Source organism: Antedon bifida, chromosome 4 (assembly GCF_963402885.1).
Source record: "Antedon bifida chromosome 4, ecAntBifi1.1, whole genome shotgun sequence".
In the NCBI taxonomy this organism is placed as follows: domain Eukaryota; kingdom Metazoa; phylum Echinodermata; class Crinoidea; order Comatulida; family Antedonidae; genus Antedon; species Antedon bifida.
The window spans coordinates 8,015,641-8,036,024 of record NC_136229.1 but is presented as its reverse complement, the minus strand read 5'-3'; the positions used below and the strand labels follow the sequence as shown (position 1 = coordinate 8,036,024).

Sequence of the window (20,384 nt, the reverse complement as noted above, 5' to 3'; positions counted from 1 at the left end):
GAGAAGACACATGCTTATCAACCTGTGCTAAAGATTCTTTTATTAAAATAACTATATTTTAAAATACTGCCCTCTATAGTTTGTAAAAGTTTGTAATTTTATCACTACTCTAATTATTGTGTATAAAATGAAAATTTGAATTGACTTCTTTTTGATTGAAAATCAATCTTCTTTGTATGAGAAATATTAATGTAATGTTTCCAGATTTATCTTCAACAGTAGTGAATACAATAACAGAGCGATTTAGTTTTAGTGGAAATCTTTCATTGTATTGTAATTAATTTTACATTTGTTCCGTCACATATTCAAAACGTATGGATTTGAATATTATATGTATCCGAGAACATTTTTGCACACAGTCTAAGTTGTTAGTTGAACAGTAGTCTACACTAGCAAACTCCTGAGTGTGGCAAGACTTTTTTGCCAAATTCTACTAGTATAGATCAGTTGACAAACTTCGGCAAATTGCAGGAAAATGGTTTGCAGGAGTTGGACTGTGCACCTTCTTTGACAAACTAGTTTGCTGAGGTTTGAGGTTTTTTAAACTCAGAGAATCGGTCTTTGTGATCATGTGATATTCCAGATGGACAAAATGACATCATCCAGTTATAGGGGTAGTTCAGACAAAACTTCTCCAAACAGTGGCAAACTTGGAGTTTGAAAAAGAGTTTGGTAACGTTTGCTAGTCTAGACTATCTTAAGTCAGAACATGTTCTTGTGGGCATAGCACCTGGTGGTATGGGTGAAGGCTTGGGAAGGGAATGTCAAAATAAAAAATAAATCATTTTAAAAGCTTTATTACCATAAGTTAGGCCTATTGTATAACATGTCTTATCCAGTGCTTGCAAAGTTATTTTCCTTATAAGGTCAGTTTGAAAGTATCAAACAAATTCTTCCAAAAAAAATAATGAATATAGTACCAAATACTTCCTATTGCCATTTAGTTTATTATTATACTACAGTATTATTTATATTAAGTCCTATGGTGGAATAAAAATATGTTTGATATTAGAAGTTCGGTCACCTGGAACAGAGGGTGGTGTGCAATAACACAAAGAGCCAAAAGGTCAATCTATGTTCAGACGTCAAGCTTGAGTGACTCCACTCCAGTTTCTGACAAGTTGGTAAACTTATTCATTTGAGTACTACAAGATGATGTGGGTGCTTTTAAATGTCTAACTTTCAAAATGAGGATTATTATCTGTGCCTTTCTTTTAGTCATTCTGGAAGTTTATTCACAAGGTAGGAGTTTAATTATATATTATTATTATTATTTTTAGAACAATTAGTTGTACAACCCAGCTAACTTTCTCAATTTTTAGTGCATTTTCATCAAAATCATAAAATCAGACACTGCAGAACAAAACAAATGGATGGATGGATATAATCATATTGCTGTTTGCATTGGATTTTCATCTTGATAAAACTAACCTGGTTGTAAGGTTTAAACTAACCGAAAATGTCAAGACTTTTTCGAGTACTTGGCTATTTGCACTGTGACCATTGTGTTTAAAAATATGACTTTCCGATGTTTTAAACGTTTTGTACGCAAGTTTTAGTAATTGTCTGATTTATCTTATTAACATTACAAATTGTCTGTGATCTTTTCAACCAATCTTTTAAAACATGTCAAAGTGTACAGATCAAAATGTGCATTTAAAATATTGTTTTAATTTCATTTTTTCTAACAGATCCTACTTGTTGCCATAAAATAAGGAGCTATCCTTCCTGTCAGTATGCTTGTGACTTGGTAAGTGAAACATTCAAATTTAAAATTTAAAAAATTAAACATATATATTTTACTTTATTGCCAACAAAAACAACATTAAACATAATCATCATTGACAAAACGTGATAAGATTTAGTTAAAAGAAACTAATCAAAGCAACACCATGAAACTTGCATAAGAAATATTATAATTATGAAATATGCCATATGTTGAAATAATTAATTTAACGTAATATAAAGAAAAAGAAGAAAAATGCAATTGCTTTAAGTTACAATAACTATAAATAAATAGCAAATAATAAAAATAACAAACGTGAAACTGAAACTCTTAATATACCGTAAACAGTACTTTAGATATATTTATTAAATAAATCTATTTTAACAATTTCAACAAAACGTTTTCTAACATCTATCAACTGTAAAATTATATAACTGTATTTTTATTTAAAAAAAACTAACATTAGAATTAATTCTGTTAAAGTAAAGCTGTAGGCCACGTTCATTTCAGTTGATAAAATAACGGTACTCTATAGAAAAAATTGCTTTTACTACAGTTGTCACTTTCCCAATACCGGACAATCTCAGAAACTCTAGTTTTCAATACTAGACTTTTGATAAAGGTGCAAAAGTCCCAAACACATTAGGAATACCAGATATTCTCAAAAACCAGGCATATTATATTAGGCCAAGAGTGTATGGTATTATAAAATCCACAAACAATAACAACATTTTAGTATTTGATGACTATTTTCAAACAGAAAGTAACATTATTTAACATAAGCTACTAAAGGTAATACTCCTGGCGCTAAATAAACATTTACCTTTCTGTATTTGACAACAAGCTTTTTAAATGGTCATTTATTATTTCCTTTATTTGACTGATAACTGATTTAAACCTGATAATCGGTGTTAACATGCGTTTAGATAAAGTAGTCAATGTATTTTATAGCTTCATAAATCACTCTTCAACAACTGTATTTAAAACAATTAAAAACACATAAACACATTGTTAGTTGTTTCAGAACCAGACAGACTTCCTTACTACAATTGAGGCCTTGAATTTGATTCTTGTTTTGTTTCTTTCTACTTAATATGAAAGAAAACTGTTTAGTTTTGGTTACATTTCTTAGCTATAAAATACTTAAAATTTACCATTTTTTTGCATCTGAAAGTTCATACACACCAATATTTGTTAACTGTTACCATAATATTTGAAATTTTTCCCATGAAAATATAGGTAATTTGTTCAAACCTATTCAACAGAAACAGATTCTCTGACGTACCATTTATTTCAGGGATCTAAACTTGTTAACATTTAGGTTGTCCTTCGGGCAAGCAATGTTTAAAATTTGGTTTCCACAAACATTTTTTACCTGCCCAACATTTTTGTTAATTTGTTTTTTTTATAGAAAAATTAATTTATTTCCATTTTTCTTTCAATCTCTGAGCAAAGTGTTTAGACATTGCTGGCTAGTAGAAATTGTTCATTGGTCTACTCATTTTTATGAGGTTGCCTGTCGGACAGACGATTCTGCTCACTATCCCACTCACTTTTTTTGGTCAATTTTGTATCTCCCCTTCCTTAATTCTGTCTCACTGTGAACTTGAGCAATATGGTTATACTGCTACAGCTCCATCACATACTGTTGACTTTAGCACCTACATACATGCAGACAGGCAAAAATAAATTTACTTTTTTTAAATATAGGAACAAGTAAATCTTTCCACAATAACAAGTATATAATGTTTACAACATAATATTTAAAATTGTTTAAAAGCTAGAAAACTAACTAATAATAAAGCTGTCTTCGAATTTGTATCTGTAATTTGAAATACCCACAATCTTACAACATAGCAATTTTCCAGAAATTATTAGCATATTAATTTGAAAATTGACAAGTTAATTCACAGCAATTCCCAATTCATTAACTTGATTAACTTGGTTGTATGTCTTAATTTGTTCTTACTATTCAAATACCGGTCGTAATTGTCGTGCAATCAACCCCACTATTCATGTTTGCACGTTTCAACGTCATTGCTATGTTGGAACCAGGGAGCAAACAAAGACACCGACTAATGCTCACAGTCTGCCTGTAATTTGCCTAATTTCACGAAGGTAATGGCTTTGGGAAATTTCTCCCCTACCTAATCGAAGTTAATTTGATTTACACTATGAGATCTACTTTCCAAAGAATTTAATAAAATTGTGTAGTGAATAGATCTTATTTCCCCTGCACTTATTCAAGTGTCAGATGCTATTATTGATAAAAATAGAAATCTGTCAGTTTTATGTCAAGTTTAATAATGTAAAATCATATAGAAGCTAGAAGAAGGAATGCACTTTTAAATAAAGAAACCCAGAAGTCGATTTTCCTCTTTTCTGACCTATTTCAGCCTATAAACTTTTTTTTTATGTTCTGCACACAGACAGACAATTTCAATTTTGTTCATACTTTTTTTGGCAATCTCAGTTTGTGTATTTTTATAATGAAAAAATGTGATGTATATGTCAGTAAATTTATTGATATGATTGATGCCAAATATTTGTAGGCCGGCCCCTTCCTGTGTTGATTTTTAGCTCATGGGTTATTATTGAGTCTCTCAGTCTCATGTCACATTTGGGGAATTCTAATAGTCTTTGCCAATTGAGAATTTTCCACATTTATTGTTTCCAATAATGTTTAAATAGTATGCATATCTTGTTTTATTCACAGTGTGTTTAAATGTTTAATTTATTAAATCATTTTTTTAAATATTATTAAAGGCACATTTTAAGAATAGTTATTGTTTTGATTGTAGAATTTGTTGTTATTATTTTTAATCTATTGGGCAATATTTTGTTCTGTATTTCTTCTCTGTAACTACATATTGCTTCTACATAGGAAGGTATTTTTTTTAAATAAAAAACAAAAGTATGAAATAAGTGCTTGATTTACTTCACACTGTTCCTTTTTTAATGTTCTTTAATTGAATGCACAAACTAGCCTTTTGTATTATGTGTACATTGTCTGCTCATGTAGAACATCCGTTGGAATGGATAGAGCACCTAATTTAGGCTGAGTGAGTGGCCCAGCCTACCACACCCAATAAAAATATGTCCATAGTATGTATAGCATTCTGGACTAAATCATTGTACTTTCAGACATGAAGTTCAACAGTCCATTGAGGTCTTTGTCCTATGTTATTCCTAAACATCTTTCAACAACATTCATAATGGACTCTGCTGGTTATCAAAGGCAACAACATAGGATGTACAAGTTGATATAGTTAACATTCCTACTCAGAAAATGTTACCTAAGGTGTTTTTCATCAAGGTTTTACAAATTAATTGAGATGTTCGAATTTAAATACTGGTTGTAAGCCTTTCCTTCATTGATAACTAAGGCAAAATATTTTAAATTATTTATTTGATTTATTTAAATTGAAATAATTAAGTTGTACAGTCAGTATGCCATATTTTAAAAATGTAATTTTGAATTATTTGATTGTTACAAAATTGAAAAATATAATATAAGTTAATACAAGATGTGGAGGAATTTTATGCGCAATTTTGTTTGCGAAAGAAAATGATGATATTTAACCATTATACAGTACTCATATAGTACATTTCTCAGATATCAACAGACTGTATATTAATAACAATCCTGTAATTAACAGTTACGATTACAGTATGTGCTTTTGATGGTAAATTTAATGATTTTTATTTTCAATTTTAATACAGAATACAACACTTTTTTTAAAATTGGAAATATAGTAAAACAAAATTAATGAGGGAGGGGACATTTAACTTGAAAACAAAAATTGTACTCACTTTTAGATGTTTTTAATATTTTGTTAATTTTTCAGTTTATGGTATCAAAATTTCAATCAATTAATTGTGATATGGATATTACAATATGAGTTAAGATTATAACATTATGATAAAACAGTTTTTAAAATTAATTAATTTTTTTATATTAATTGAATATAACAATACAATACAAAGAAATCAATAAAAGTTTAAACATTTTTTAAAAAAGTTAGTTCAAATTATTTTATAAAATGTATACATAATTGTTGGCTAAACAATTGAGATAGGAGAAGTGAGCACCGAAATAAGATGTTCTACCATTGGTGGAAAACTCAAAAGTTGGTGATGAATTTCTTTGCTCTTTTAGTCTTACCTTTTGGTATAAAGCAAACATAGACATAGGGGATGTGTATTTTTCAGTTCTTCTTTGCTGTGTCAACTATTAGTATTACACTCAAGAAAGATACATTTTTTACCAGTTTGTGACTATACCAATTACTGTTCAAATTATCCTGTAATGTGGCCACCGTGAAATTAAATATGCCCTGGTAAAAATAAACTGAATTCTAAAGTCATAATAGACACAAAACAAGTTTCCTTTTGGCCACAGGATCTGAACATACACATATTGAATTTTGATACTGTTGTCTAAAATGGACTAATTGAAAAAGCTGTTAGGAAACGATTCACTGTGATTGGTTGATTATTTCACCAAAGGGCATCATTTTGTTTCAGATTACACTTCAGATACAGTAGATGATAAGAAAGTTAAAGATTTTCAATGTTTTTTTGGTGAATGTTTAATGTGAGGATAGAAAGTGATTTGTTTAGTGTTTAATCACTTCATTTCTCACAAATGTACAAATTACTCCATGGTATTTAAAAAAAAAATGTAGTTATTATTTATTTTCTACCTAACAAAAAGACCCCTTTACCTGTACCAAGGAACTCAATTAGAAAGTTTCAGCATAATATAATATTAATAAATCACATTTATTAATAATTAATATGGAATAAATATCCTTATATTTTCAGATGGTGCTTGAGTCTACCTCAGCTGGTAGGAGACAACATGTGGGAAATTTAAACAATAATTGTCCACCTTCACTGGTATGTATGATTTGTACAATCATTTTAATAATTAATGATAATAATTATTTTTGTTTGCAGTGTAGAGATCTGTATTTTTAATATTGATTTCTACATTGTACATTTTTATTTTGACTTTGAGTAGAGAGGGTGGGTGTTAGGGGTGGAGATGCTTATTTGAATGTAAAGAGGCCAGGTTTATACCAATATTGCTGTACCAAATAAAAAACATTATTATTTTACAGACACAATTCTGGACGTGCGTCAACAACTCTGCTCCAGGTAGGTGAATTTTATCAATCTTTCAACGTGCGAAAATATTCTCCTCATTCATTTATTATTTTTAATTGGAAACAGAATTTTTTAAACATAAATAAATCATTTTTTGCAAACCACCTCTCCTTCCAACCACTTGCAGGCCCCTGACCTGCTTGCCAGGATCCCCATGAATCAGTCACAATGGTGATTTGCATACAACTGTGGAAGGAAGTCCCATACAACCAATTGTTAAAACTACCATTTGTTTATACAACACTTTAGTTTTTCCTTTAGGAGAGCTGTTGCTTTTTTGTATAGGGATTAAGAGTAACAACATGTGGCTTACTTGCAGTTCCTGTTAAAAGAGAAAGGGGAGCTATTAGCCCAATAACCTAATGACCGTATCATTCAAATTGGGTATTGTTTGACCCTATGCTTCTAGTGTTTAATTGACGCAATTTGAAAGACTTATTGATTCATGCAGTTTAAAGAGATTTTGAGTGTTTAGGTATATTGATGGTAATAACATTGTTATTGAATAAATACTAAAGCAAGATGTTGCAAATAGATTCATTCTGTTATATAGGCTGATCGATAATTTACATCAAAGTACAGAATAATTAACTGGATGGCACCTGTCTTAAAGTAGAATTCCAAATACAACTAAGTGGTTGACAGCTTGTTGTCTGCCAGTTGTAAACATAAACAATTGGGATTTTAGGGAAAATAAACGTATGTTTTAAATAATAAAATAATAATTGCTGTTCATATACTTTCAGTGTTATGCAATTGATATACTTTGAACATTATATATTTCTATGAAAAGAAGAGAATTTTTGTGATGTACAGTCACCTAAAATATGTTTTGCTGACAGGCATACTGCACAGTTTTCAATACACATTTATTACCAAATGAATGTTTGAAATCTCCTATTGTATATAACCTCCATTGGCTACCTATTGACCCCCGTATAAAATATAAGATCCTTTTACTAACATTTAAAGCGCTACTTCTTAAACAACCTACTTATCTCCTTGATCTTCTTCCCTCCTACACCCCTCTTGCTTGTCTTCTTCGTTCTGCTGATCAAAACCTACTACTTGTTCCTAGAATTAACACCAAATCTTATGGACAAAGGTCTTTTATGTTCTCTGCTGCTTCTCTTTGGAATTCTCTCCCTCGTCATTTTACTAAATCAACTTCTATTGCTATTTTTAAAAAAGAACTTAAAACGCATCTTTTTAACATCCAATATAACGCCTTTGATTTTTACTTACTAATTCAAACTGATCACACAACTAAATTTCAAAGCTGCATCCAATTTAGCATTATACAGTACCACCATATACATTTTAATGCAGAACATTTTAAGTCGATTGACTATTGTATATTTAACTCCAATAGAGAAAAGAGCATGTATGGTAGCTTATAAATGAGTTTATGGTCTTTTACAACTAAAGTCAAACAACTCTGTTCTACATAAAAATGGTGAAATGGCATTCCAACATGTAATAGGCCTACAAAACACCACTAAACCAGTTATGAAAAATGCTTCTGCCAAGAAAAATGAAAGCAAATTATTCTCACACTTGTTTCATTGCTTTGAAACAGGTTCTAGGCCTAAATAAAAGTACATTTGATAAACCACAACCATTGATTTTTGTTGTTTATGTGCTACCAGTGAGTAGCACATGGTTTTTGGTTAGCCTAGAGGTCTTTTTCCTGATTGAATTTTAGATTTGACTCCCTAGTGATGCATTCTTTTACTAGTTTTATTATTCCCTCAACACTAAACTCTAGATAATGATTTAAAGTTCTGTTTAGTAGGCCTCCTAATTGTCAGTGGTTGTGGATGAGAATATTGAAATAAGCAAATAATACTCTATTCAGCATTGTAATTTTTTCGCAATTATTTTCCTTTGATTTTAGATTTTTCAATTTAGAATTGAGCATTTGTATGCATATCTTATCTTTTTAGTTTAGAAGCTTTTTTTTGTAGTTTTTCGCACGAGCACGTAAAATGTAACTTTAACGCTTTTTCCAAACAAGAAATGTTGGAAAATAGCGATCTGCATGCATTACGAAAAACCTGTCATAATCGATACCTAAAATCAAGGTGAAAACAGTTTTGCCAAAAGTTGAGGCTGTGCTGAGCTTGGAATGTATGGTGTCCAGTACATAATATTTGTTTATTTTTTAACAATTCTAGAAAGATAATTCTTTATGCAACTTCAATATATTTTTAATGAGAATGATTCTGCCATGAAATATTATGAATTTATTTCATTTTTTTAAGTGTCATCATAATTTCTAGTTTTATGAAATATATCTATCACCTGGTTACGATTTCTTTAATATCTGAAAAAGAAAGGGAAATAATATTGACATCAATTTTATTATGACATCAACTAAATTGTCAAGGAAAGATGAAGTATTTTTGATGGAAATTGACTATGCGCTTTTTATTTTCGTGAATGCACAGAAAGTGAAAACTCGGCACGTATAATAGCTTCTTGAACAGTCAGATACATAAAACGACACGGTTGTCGGGTGTTGAGTTACAGGCCTAGATAGGTAGTATGATGAACCCCTCGCAGGGACGCCTCGGGTTAGGCAATTTGTCTGTGGTATGACTCTAGCTCTTTCGCTGGTAACTTAATTTGAGCTCCAACCGAGTCCAACTGCGTAGCAATCATGGTGTAGTTAAGGCATGTGGATTCTGTTAATCAATATGTGGTCATAGCACTAAGGACTATTTATTTGGGTAGGCTTAACTTATTATATTGAAAATAGATTTGTTTCCTGCAAATATTGATCAATTGTTTAATTAATTTGAAGTTAAAAATAAAACGATGTTAACATGTTAATAATTAAGAATTATGCCTAATTATAAATGGAAGCTTAGCAATGAAGAACTATACTCATTAATACATTACAATGATTATATCATCATAATTCATAATTCTTTTTCTAATTTTTGTGCACAAAAGATTTTTCTTGTTTAAATGCTTTCTGGTGCTTTACGTTGTGTTAAAAACCACTACTGCCTTAATACTATTAGTGTGTGATAGTAAGATTGTTCAATCAATGGAATGCATAATATCTGAAAAGACATGGTTTTGGCATCTCCTTTGTGTCCTGATTCTCTTTATTATATCATTATCCTTTTTATGTACAGAGTTTGTAAATAAATGTTATGAAATGAAAAATGAAAAAATGAAATCCTTTGAATGGGTACATAACAGGGTAGGATAATGCACAGTAAAGAACACACAATTAAAATGAATAGATTGTCTGATGTTAAGATAATAATAGTAGAAATTATTTTAACTTTCAAGGACATAATTAAAATTAGATAAACATAAAATTTTGTTATTCATGCATGCCCATGGAATATATAACAAAATATTAAATAATTAATTTAAAAATGCAGGTAGGAACATTGACATTTTGGGTTTATTATAGAAATTATGCTTTACAACAAATTCCTTATTTGGTTGTCATGATTCGTATAGGGCATAAATTTAAATTTTAGAACTAGAATTTTGCTATTCTTGTATGCACTTGGCATATATAACAAAATATTAAATAATTAATTTAAAAATGAAGGTAGAGTAGGGGTTTATTATAGAAATATGATTTACAATACATTCCTTATTTTGATAGAGTAAATCATTCTCACTGTAGGTCTTATATTTAATATTAATAAAAACACAATGTATTATTCATTTGCATATATTATATACAAGGATTTGTTATTAGTTTAAAAAACAGCCATAAACCATTAGCCCCCAAGGAATCATTGAATAACCCTAAATATTTTGCACATTACTATGAAGGTTATAATGTTTATATTGTTGATAATATATTTGGTTTGATTTATATGTGTATGGGCTGTATATTACATTCATAGGCCTATTCGGTAGACCCATACTCATTGCAGTAGATCATAACTTCATCATGATTACAGATAGGTCTTCTGTAACTTTCACAGGACGGTACAGTATATATTCTTTACACAGCAATACTTCACCACCATGAAATTAAATGAGTACAATTAGGCCTACATCCAGACAAACTTAAGTTTACAACATGTCATGAATGTTGCCAGATTATCTTCCTCTGGCCCTGGCAAATGGAGATGAAACATTAACTCAAAGAATAAATTGATTTTCTTGATATTTTCGTCCAAAAAAACACCCTAGTAAAAACCTATTGAATTTGCCCCTGAAACCTTGTATCATATAGTGATTAAAGCTCTGTCTGTACTACAGTATCAATCAGACTAGTTTGACAAAAGTTTGACAAAAAAGTATGATGTACCCAAACATGGTAGTGATATGTCCAAATATAGTAATGATATGACATCATGTTCATATATGGGCACATCACATTTTTTTTTGTCACATAAAATGTGATGGTGTAAACAGAGCTTAATTCAAGGAAAAATAATATAATATTTCAAAGTTAAAATTGGAGAAAACAGATGTTTGTGCTTTCAAAAAAAAAGTTCAACAAACTCATAGCAGGAGGAGGAGAAGCCATGCATAGGGAAGGTGATAATGCCAGGGCCAATGGAGTGATTATGATGCAGAATATCTCTGGATTTCATTAATCTCTGGTCTCCACTTAACCTCTACAGTTATTAAATCATGATCCAAGTGTGATTTATTCACCTCAGACTGGATATATGAACCTATATAAGATCAGTGTCCCTTTTAAAAAAAAGTACAAAAAAAAGTAATTTTCAGGTATAAAATATTTGTTACTGCAAGAATGGATATTATGAAATTATGAAATAGCAGAAAATTTAGAACAATGACAAAATTGAGACTGAAATGATTTTTATAATTATAGATATTATTGTGATCATGTTTACCTGTAAAGAAATAATTTGGAAATTGAAACCATGAAATAGATATTATAATTACATTTACTTGTTATATATAAAAGAGCTCTTTTAATTTGTTATTACATATTATACTAATGTTATTTTTACATGTGAATAATAAGTTATTATAATATAATAATTAAATTTTGGATATTTTTCACATATGAATGACAGTCCATAAAAGTCTCTAGGCTCATGTTAGCATGAAATGTTACTTAATTGTCAAAATGGTGACAATTTCTAAATTTAAAGTTTAAAATTTGTTATTCTGATTCTAATTTAGAAATAGTTTATCTGGCCTGCACAATTGTTTCTAAATAAGAATCAGGTCCAAATTAAACAAACTATTGAGAATCCCTGGTTTATGAACAACAAATCTGTTCTGTTTCCCATGTTGTAACCTTATATGGACATACAGTACAATTCAATTTTAATTCTATGTTTCATTAATCATTATTGATTTTATCCATTTCATAAGGCATTGGATTGCATACCCCTTAAAAGCATAATTAATAGGAGTTCATTTCTTGGTTATTGTAGCTTTCTTTTGATGCCGCTTTTTGTGCGATACTTTGATATATCATATAACAGTTACAATAAACTATTACATGACCAAGCTTTGTGTCGCAACATATCAATATCATAGGTCCCTATTCTTATAACATTACCTTTAACACCTTTAATTAATATGCCCATAATGGTGGATCAATAGTGTTCTAATTGGTTTAGCTATTTACAGGGAAAAGCGCAACGATCCAGGCATCATCTGTCACTATTGTGCGGATGTGTCGCGGTCCTTGCTGTTTACAAAGAAAATCAAATATTAGTGCTTGGGGCGATGTAACTTGAGAATGAAATGGTTTATTGTGGTTTTTAAGTACTTCCAAAAGTTGTATGTTGTGGTTGTAAATATCATGAGTACTAAACAATTGTAAAACGCATCTTTTTAACATCCAATTTAAGTGCCTTTGATTTTTCTTCGGTTTAGTTGATACCTAAATTATTATTATTATATTATTATTATTATTATACAATATTTTAAATTGCAAACCAGAAAGGTTAAAAGTGCTTGTCGTAAAGTTTAAATGTGTTTTAAATATACATTTAGAAACAGAATTTTTATGTATTAAAACAAAAATAAAGGATGAGTTGATAGATGCCTATTTTGGCCCTAATAGCCTCCCATATATTTTCAAATAAACCAATTTCATATATTGATTTTTATACTTTTATTTAGCATAATATAAATTATTCAAACCGATTTTGGCCATAATGGTCTACCACATAATACAATTTTTTTTTTAAACAAACTTACAGCAAAAATTCAACATACCTTTATCAGAGCATTTTTTTTCTTCTATAAATTAAATTTCATATTGTATTAATGTGTATATTTTAATAATTGACATTAGTTCAATATTTAAATTGAAATTAAACATTTTTTTTAGATATTTGGCAGGAGGAAACAGGATGGTTTGGTAAAGTTTGCTGTATCAATGCAATATCCAGTCGTTGTCACACAGCTTGTGTTCAGGTAATTATATTTTCATTCTCTTGTGTTTGACCACTTCAACTACTATGAAGTTAAGTAGGCCTAGATTTTACATCAGGGAGTGGAATGAGTCAGATGTTTTGCCCTACTGTGATGTAATACTCAGTGCATTGAGGGTAGGACTTGGATGACCTCCATATCACTTGCCTTTAGACCACCAAAATAAAGATATAAACTAATGATTTTACTGAATAGATTTACTATAAATTTTGATATATTTTTTTTCTATATGAATGGGGCTATCTGAATAAACTCCTGAACTTTATTGGGTGGATTCCATTCTATCCCACAGGTAAACCTGATTTCATGGGAAAACAGATCTGGTATTCTGAATTAGTTGTTTGTTTGAAAACAAACATTGTATGGACATGAAGTAAAAATAATTTAGATTTAGAATAAAAACCAAAATTTGAAATACAAGGCTGATGTATACAGTACACACTGTTATTTAAAATGTTGTTGAAAGCCTTTAGCCCACATATGTTTCGGAAAACCTTGCTTTATAATAGCTGCCTATACAATACAACACCTTCTACTGAATAGTCAAACATGACTATGAATATTTGTGGTTTTTAAATTTACTACATTCATAATTGAAAGAATGGATAAAACACTTAATATAAAGACAAAGCTTATTGAAACTATATTTTATGTGACCACAATTTTGAAGGTTTGTGGAGTTCACTGAACCAATAATAATAGTCTGGTTGTAAAAGAATAGATATCATAAAATATGGATACATTACATAAACTATATTTTAAATTTCCAAAATCTTTGTGGTTCCATGTATTTATTGTCAGGATATAAGGAATATTTAACTTACCAAGCAGACTAATAAACATTACCTAATTAATATTTCCAAATGCTTCTGATTGGCTTACCATACAATCTAGCTCACCTGGAATTAGGTTAATTAACCAATTAAACATTAATTAGCTTGTTTGTAGTTTCTAATTTCTTTTAGATGGTCATCTCGTGGAATTTGAAATACAATCAAACAGACAGTTGTACTAGTAGACTGATTTTCTGTTATAGCCTAAACTAAAAATACTATTTGTATTTGGTACAGGATTTTTTCCTAGCTTATATAGACATTCTGTAACTCTTTGCCTAAACACAGAACTTATATCAAACCAGATACCTCAAACTATATTCTGGGTAATAAAAATAACATACTTGTGATAAAGATGTTGAATAATGATGGTCAATTTTGAAAAATAAGGTCTTTAAAATTAAAAAAAAAATAATAGCATGGTCCATGGTATAAATTCTACCAGTGATCTATCAGGCTTGGTTCAAGGGTCTTTCACACCTGTTCTGGCACAGTTCAAGTTCAAGCTCTATCAAATCAAACATCAATGTTTCGTTTTCACACGACCATGCGCATATCGCTTAGCGCATAGCCGCGTGGAGCATCGTGAAAACGAAACATTGAAATTCGATTTGATTCCAGACCCTTGCTGGATTTGATAAAATTATATCTAGTGTCATTGTGGATTTATTTTTTTTTATGAATCAAGCACAAGGAATTTCATACACACCATTCTGCCATCATATTTCTCAATAACCATATTTCATTTCCATAAGTTATCAATCATGTCATAATTCTGTTTGAGGTTACCATGGTAACTCATTCTTTAGGGAATCCAGGGCCATATTTCAGGGGAGAAATAACACAGGTGTTATAGCACCTCTCCATGGGACATGAAAACTCATTTGTTTGTTTGCACACAAATGCACTCTCTTTTACTGAATGATTCATTATGTAAAAAGATTAAATATTTCCATAATGCAGAATGGAGAATGTTCTGGTATTATGTTATTCAATCTATATAGACTTTTCATAATACTGATGTTGTTTGTTTATTCAGTGTTCCTCTACTTGGAACACTTATGGTTATAACTAACATTTTACAACAATAAGTTGACCTACTGTTACAATATAAACAAATGACCAAAGACAGTTTCATTTATATAATTACACATTTTTTAAAACTAACTTTTTTTGCTAAATCCTTTTACATTCTAGCCTTTACATTCCATTGAATGTCTTGTGATCACATCGCTGCTCTCTTGTCATTTAGCTGATTTTTTTGTAATAGTTTTTGTTACAAAGAAAATTTTTCTTTGTATGGTTTTAATATTATTATTACACCTCTAAATAAAAAATACAATGCACAAAATTTTAAGCTAACAAGTAATTAAATTCACAAACAAATGTTTAAAAATAATCACTTTGACAGAGTATGTGATATTGTATTGAAAGCATATCATACTAATTATTTACCAAATAAGGTTTTACTTTTAATAATAGAACATAAGATAACATAAAATAATGGTTTTGGATAGTAACTAGCTTAATAAATATCACAAGCGTCAAAATGCAATGGAAATGGGCAAATCCTTGTTCATACATTTAAGAATAATGAAACCTAATTTCAAGCCTTTTAGCATGTTCTAACAATTTTTAGCAAAACACTGATTTGTCTTGATACAATCAAACGATAGTTCCTATACTATATTATAGTCTATTAATAAAGTTAACCAAAGTACTAGTAGTAGTACTGTAGTAGGATGAGGCTAAAGCTTTAAAGCCTTACAGTTAGCACCCTTGGCTCAACCAGGCCATTGATGGACAAATTAGGTGATTAACACCAATCCATATACCACTGCTAACACCAGTAATGAGATCAGAGAAACATAAATTTATCCGCATTTGTCACCTGTCAACCTACCTGATTACCTGATTTGAGAGATTTAGTGAAGTATCTAATTTGTTACCTTTATAGATATAAATCAGGCTTGATTAGGCTAATATTTATCCTTAGAGCCAGCAAATACCCCTAAATGGTGTGAAGATGTAAGGTTAACTACTGTTTGGGTTTAAGAAGGTCCTTAAAGTTCACATCAATGATAAAATAGTTATTTAAGGATGTTGTAATGGCCTGATTTATGTATCACTGTTACCAAATGAGTTTAGTCTGTGAAGTGGGATATATACAGTGGATATAGCTTTTATTGTAAAGTAAATATAAGTGTATTCAAGTATAGAAATTGATGCTTTGAGGATTTTTTACCATATAAAAATAATACATTTTGTTCAAATACTATTAAAGAAATTATGACGAGAATATTAATATTTGCGGTATAACAATAAAATATATACCATTATGAATAGGATATAAAAATAGTTAAACATTAAGTTAAATATTGAAAAAAAACAAACACAAAACAAATATAATTAAGGAGATAAATGCATTTTTATTCTCAGTTAATAAAACATTTTGTTTATTAATATTAAAAAGTACAAGACACAATTCAGGCTGTGTTACATATATTACCATATTTTTTAATATAATCTTCATGAATGAATAACCTTCGAAAATTTTCTTGACATAAACAAATGATTTTCTTTTGATTAAGCTTAATTTAAAAAAAAAGAAGATTCATTCAATTCAAAAGTTTAGTAGTAAATCAAGAAAACAGAGTCACTTAAAAGAAATTACATTTCGTTATTCTGATTATGATGTTTATAGTAATTACTACAAATCAATAACATGAAAACAAGGCCAATGACATCATTCATTTAATAAACCCAGGCCGTAGGACATTTCCAACAGTTTGAGGTGTCTTCTGAGCAAATAAGATTTGACAAGCCGATGACTAAAAAAACAGATCATATTGATAACTTGCTATAGATTAAATTAAATATTTGTAGATTCCTCTGAGAAGACGTTTATATTAATTCTGTCCAATAATAAATTTAACCAGATGTTGTGCTAAACATAGAACAGTATGTACTTTAAATATTGTATAAAGGTTATCAAAATTGGAAAGTAATATAGTCTATCAAATCTCTACCAATCATTCCATTAATTCTATCTAATAAAATATTTGAAAATGAAATATGATATGTATCTTACAATGGAAGTTGGACTTGCATGAGACATGAGGCAACAGAATAGACATAATTTTATATTCAATTTTAAAAATTTGGTTACATGAAATTCAAAAGTAAGTATAGGAAAACAAGTAAAAACTTTATTAGAAAAAACAGATAAAAAACAGATTTTTACAAAGTATACTTTATTGAAATTTGATTTTATGTTTATTTAATAGATGTTATAATGTTATAATGTTTCCTTGCATTCTCATAGAGCAATAGATATTTTTTCATTTATGTTATTATGCTTTTTTAATGTAAGACACATAGATAAAAAATGAATGTTTTTAACCATTTGCTATTTAGTGAACTTTAGAAGAGTAGCAAATCATTATTTTTGCGATTTTAATATTCAGTGATTTTATACTGTGATTTTTTTTTTTATTTTTATAACTTGTTACTTTTATGAATACAATTTTGCAATACAATTTGACTTTAATTTTACAAAAAGTAGTTGAAAATGAATGTACATACAGGTTACTTCATTGTTGTACCAGCAAAAGCTTTCTCTTTTGTGAGTGACATTATTTGAACTACCTAAGTATATTTGAATTAGAAGAAAAGAAAAGCAGTCGGAATGGTTAAAAGACACAAACACCAGATGTACAACGAAGCAACATACTCTAAAAAATTCTGAACAAAATGATCTGTGTGTAGACAGAAAATAAACAAAGCGTGCTTTCTTTTTTTTCTGCATACAAGCATATTGTTTGCCCCCAACTAGGGAATAAATGAGTTGCTGCTGAAAATGACGGACAGATTCGATGACCTGTGTAAAATAGATCGCAGGAATGTTGGACAATCAAATCTGATGATCAAGCATGGTTGATCAACTCTTTATAAACTCTTTCTATCATAATTTAATGAACTGAAAAAGAGAACATGATTTTGTGAAATGGCCGACAAATACCACCAACAATGGTAATTTATCTAAGGTGATGACTTTCTTGTAATTGCTTAGTGGGGAAGAAAATTGACAAGATGGAAAACATTAAATTGATTCCATATTTTAAGTAGTCATGGTGTTGCGGTCCTGGCCACAAGTTTGACTTCCAATCACACTGCATCATGTGAATATAAGATTTGTTTGTAGAACTTTCTTTTGAAGATCTTGATTAAGTCTTATAGGCCACGAGCATTAAATTCTTGTTTCATCTCCGTGGTTCCCATCATTTAGAATATTTCGAATAATAATTTTATGATTAACAACATACTAAATCAAGTTGTAAATTTGTACATAATTCTCATTAATATTTATTTACACTTAACACTTACACACATCTACAAATGGCTCTCTGCAACATGAATCTGTGAGGTGTAAAAATAGCTGTGAATTGCTGTTCTTGTTTGCAGAAAATGCTTCCTCATTTTTCAAGTTAGCCTAAACATTTCAGGAGAATTTTAGCCCAGCACAGATGCCCCGTGTTTTAGTACAAATGTACTGTACAACCTTTTATCTATTAAGGGGATACTGTGGAATAATTAAGGGTCAATAAAGTATGTACAGTATGCTTTATCAATAAACGCCAACCCACTATAAAGAGGACGCTTTGTTAGTCCTGTAGGTATGCCCTAAATAGGGGTTCTACTGTGTAATAATAATAATAATATTTCATAGATAGATGATTTCCAAAAATGGAACTTGTTTGTCATGTTGGTTCGAATATTCATTATTGCCAACACTTTCATTGACTTTATTTATTTAGTGCGGACATCCAATTAATAACGTTTGATTCCAAGCAAATATCATGTTACGTTATTGTCTACTACTTTTAGAATGCTAGTATGAGAAATAATGCTTTGATATGTAATCATTCATTTTCAATTAGTTCAACCTGATCAATATTGGTCAGTATATGGCTTTTAGCCTAGTGAAAATGATTGAACTAGAATAAAGTTCATGCATTTTCTTAAAATGTGATACTCAGTATTTTTAAATGTAAATATGCAAGTCAGCAAATAATTAAATATGATTTAGTACAGTACAGTAGTGAGTTGAAAACAAACTATGAATATATTATCCAAAATAGTCAGTTAAATAACTACAAATGAAAAAACATTGATGGCAAATAATCAGTCTAGTCAAACTATGCCATGGGCCAAGTACAGGTAGTAGCAGGGCCTGAAACCAACATTTATTCTGTTCATATTGTTTGAATTTTGAGCTTGCTATAATGTAGTAGAGGCTTGAGAGCCTATATCATTTAGTTTAAATAAACAATTTAAGCCTTTTTTCCTAAAATGTTCAACATTTTTGGAAAACATAATACAACTTTGTAAGAGACAGTAAAGGACAATATACAATGTATATTAAAGTTTGACAGTACTGTAAATAAAAAAAAAGTTTATCTGTAACTAGATAAAATGTTAATGTTCATTTTAAGAGATGTATACAGAAATTCTTTATTTCTAGACCTACTCAGTGATGATGGATGATGTGTTAATGTGCTATATAGACATAACACAAATTGAATGTCAGCCATGTGATTAGGTCTGCATTAATTACTAATAGAGTAACAATGTTTTTATCATGTTTGGTTGACTAGTTCCATCCATCACTCATCTCCTTTCACCTCCATTTGTCATCACCGATTTGTTTACTGACCCATAAATTTGACCCTACTCATTAGTTGTCCAAAGCTTTTGAAGTCATGTGTCTGAGGAGAAGCTTCTCAAGCTCTTAGCGGACCAAACCTTAGAAAGTGTATTTATTTAGGCTTTTGAGTGAAGTCTGTGAAGAGTTGTTTAGGCTGCACACAATAGAGGTTGCCAAGGAAAAAGCTCTGTCAATGCAGATGTTGAAACTGAATTGATCTCAATATAAATATAAGTCTATAGGGTTACATCTTCATAATATACTGTTTGCTTTTAACCTTATGACCTTTAATTAGGCATCCAATTAATGACAGATTTGATCACTATAGGCGTTGATGGCTCTCAGCCTCTGCTTTCTGATGTCAATAGATTTTATTCAGGAAAATACCCATAACACACAGTATAGGCCTTCACTTTGAGTCAGCCTTAATTTTGAAATTATAGTTAAAGGGTTAATTAATGTTTACAAATTGCTATCCTTAACATTTTGTCACAAGAATTTAGGCTACATAGCAATAGTGTATAAAAAGTAATTT

At 29.7% G+C, this 20,384-nt stretch overlaps 2 protein-coding genes across 2 annotated transcripts in view; one reads left to right on the top strand and one right to left on the bottom strand.

The window, feature by feature from the left end:
• The window catches only part of LOC144840127 (cytidine monophosphate-N-acetylneuraminic acid hydroxylase-like), a 136,606-nt gene that overhangs the window by 33,012 nt on the left and 83,210 nt on the right, over positions 1-20,384 (bottom strand). The window lies entirely within an intron of this gene.
• LOC144841525 (reversion-inducing cysteine-rich protein with Kazal motifs-like) overlaps positions 832-20,384 on the top strand; it is a 32,439-nt gene continuing 12,886 nt past the window's right edge. Inside the window, exons 1-5 of the mRNA XM_078697885.1 lie at positions 832-1,242; positions 1,692-1,750; positions 6,554-6,628; positions 6,853-6,889; positions 13,206-13,291. Coding sequence (XP_078554011.1) covers positions 1,188-1,242; positions 1,692-1,750; positions 6,554-6,628; positions 6,853-6,889; positions 13,206-13,291 — 312 coding nt within the window. The 5' untranslated portion in view covers positions 832-1,187. The remainder of the gene's footprint in view (positions 1,243-1,691; positions 1,751-6,553; positions 6,629-6,852; positions 6,890-13,205; positions 13,292-20,384) is intronic.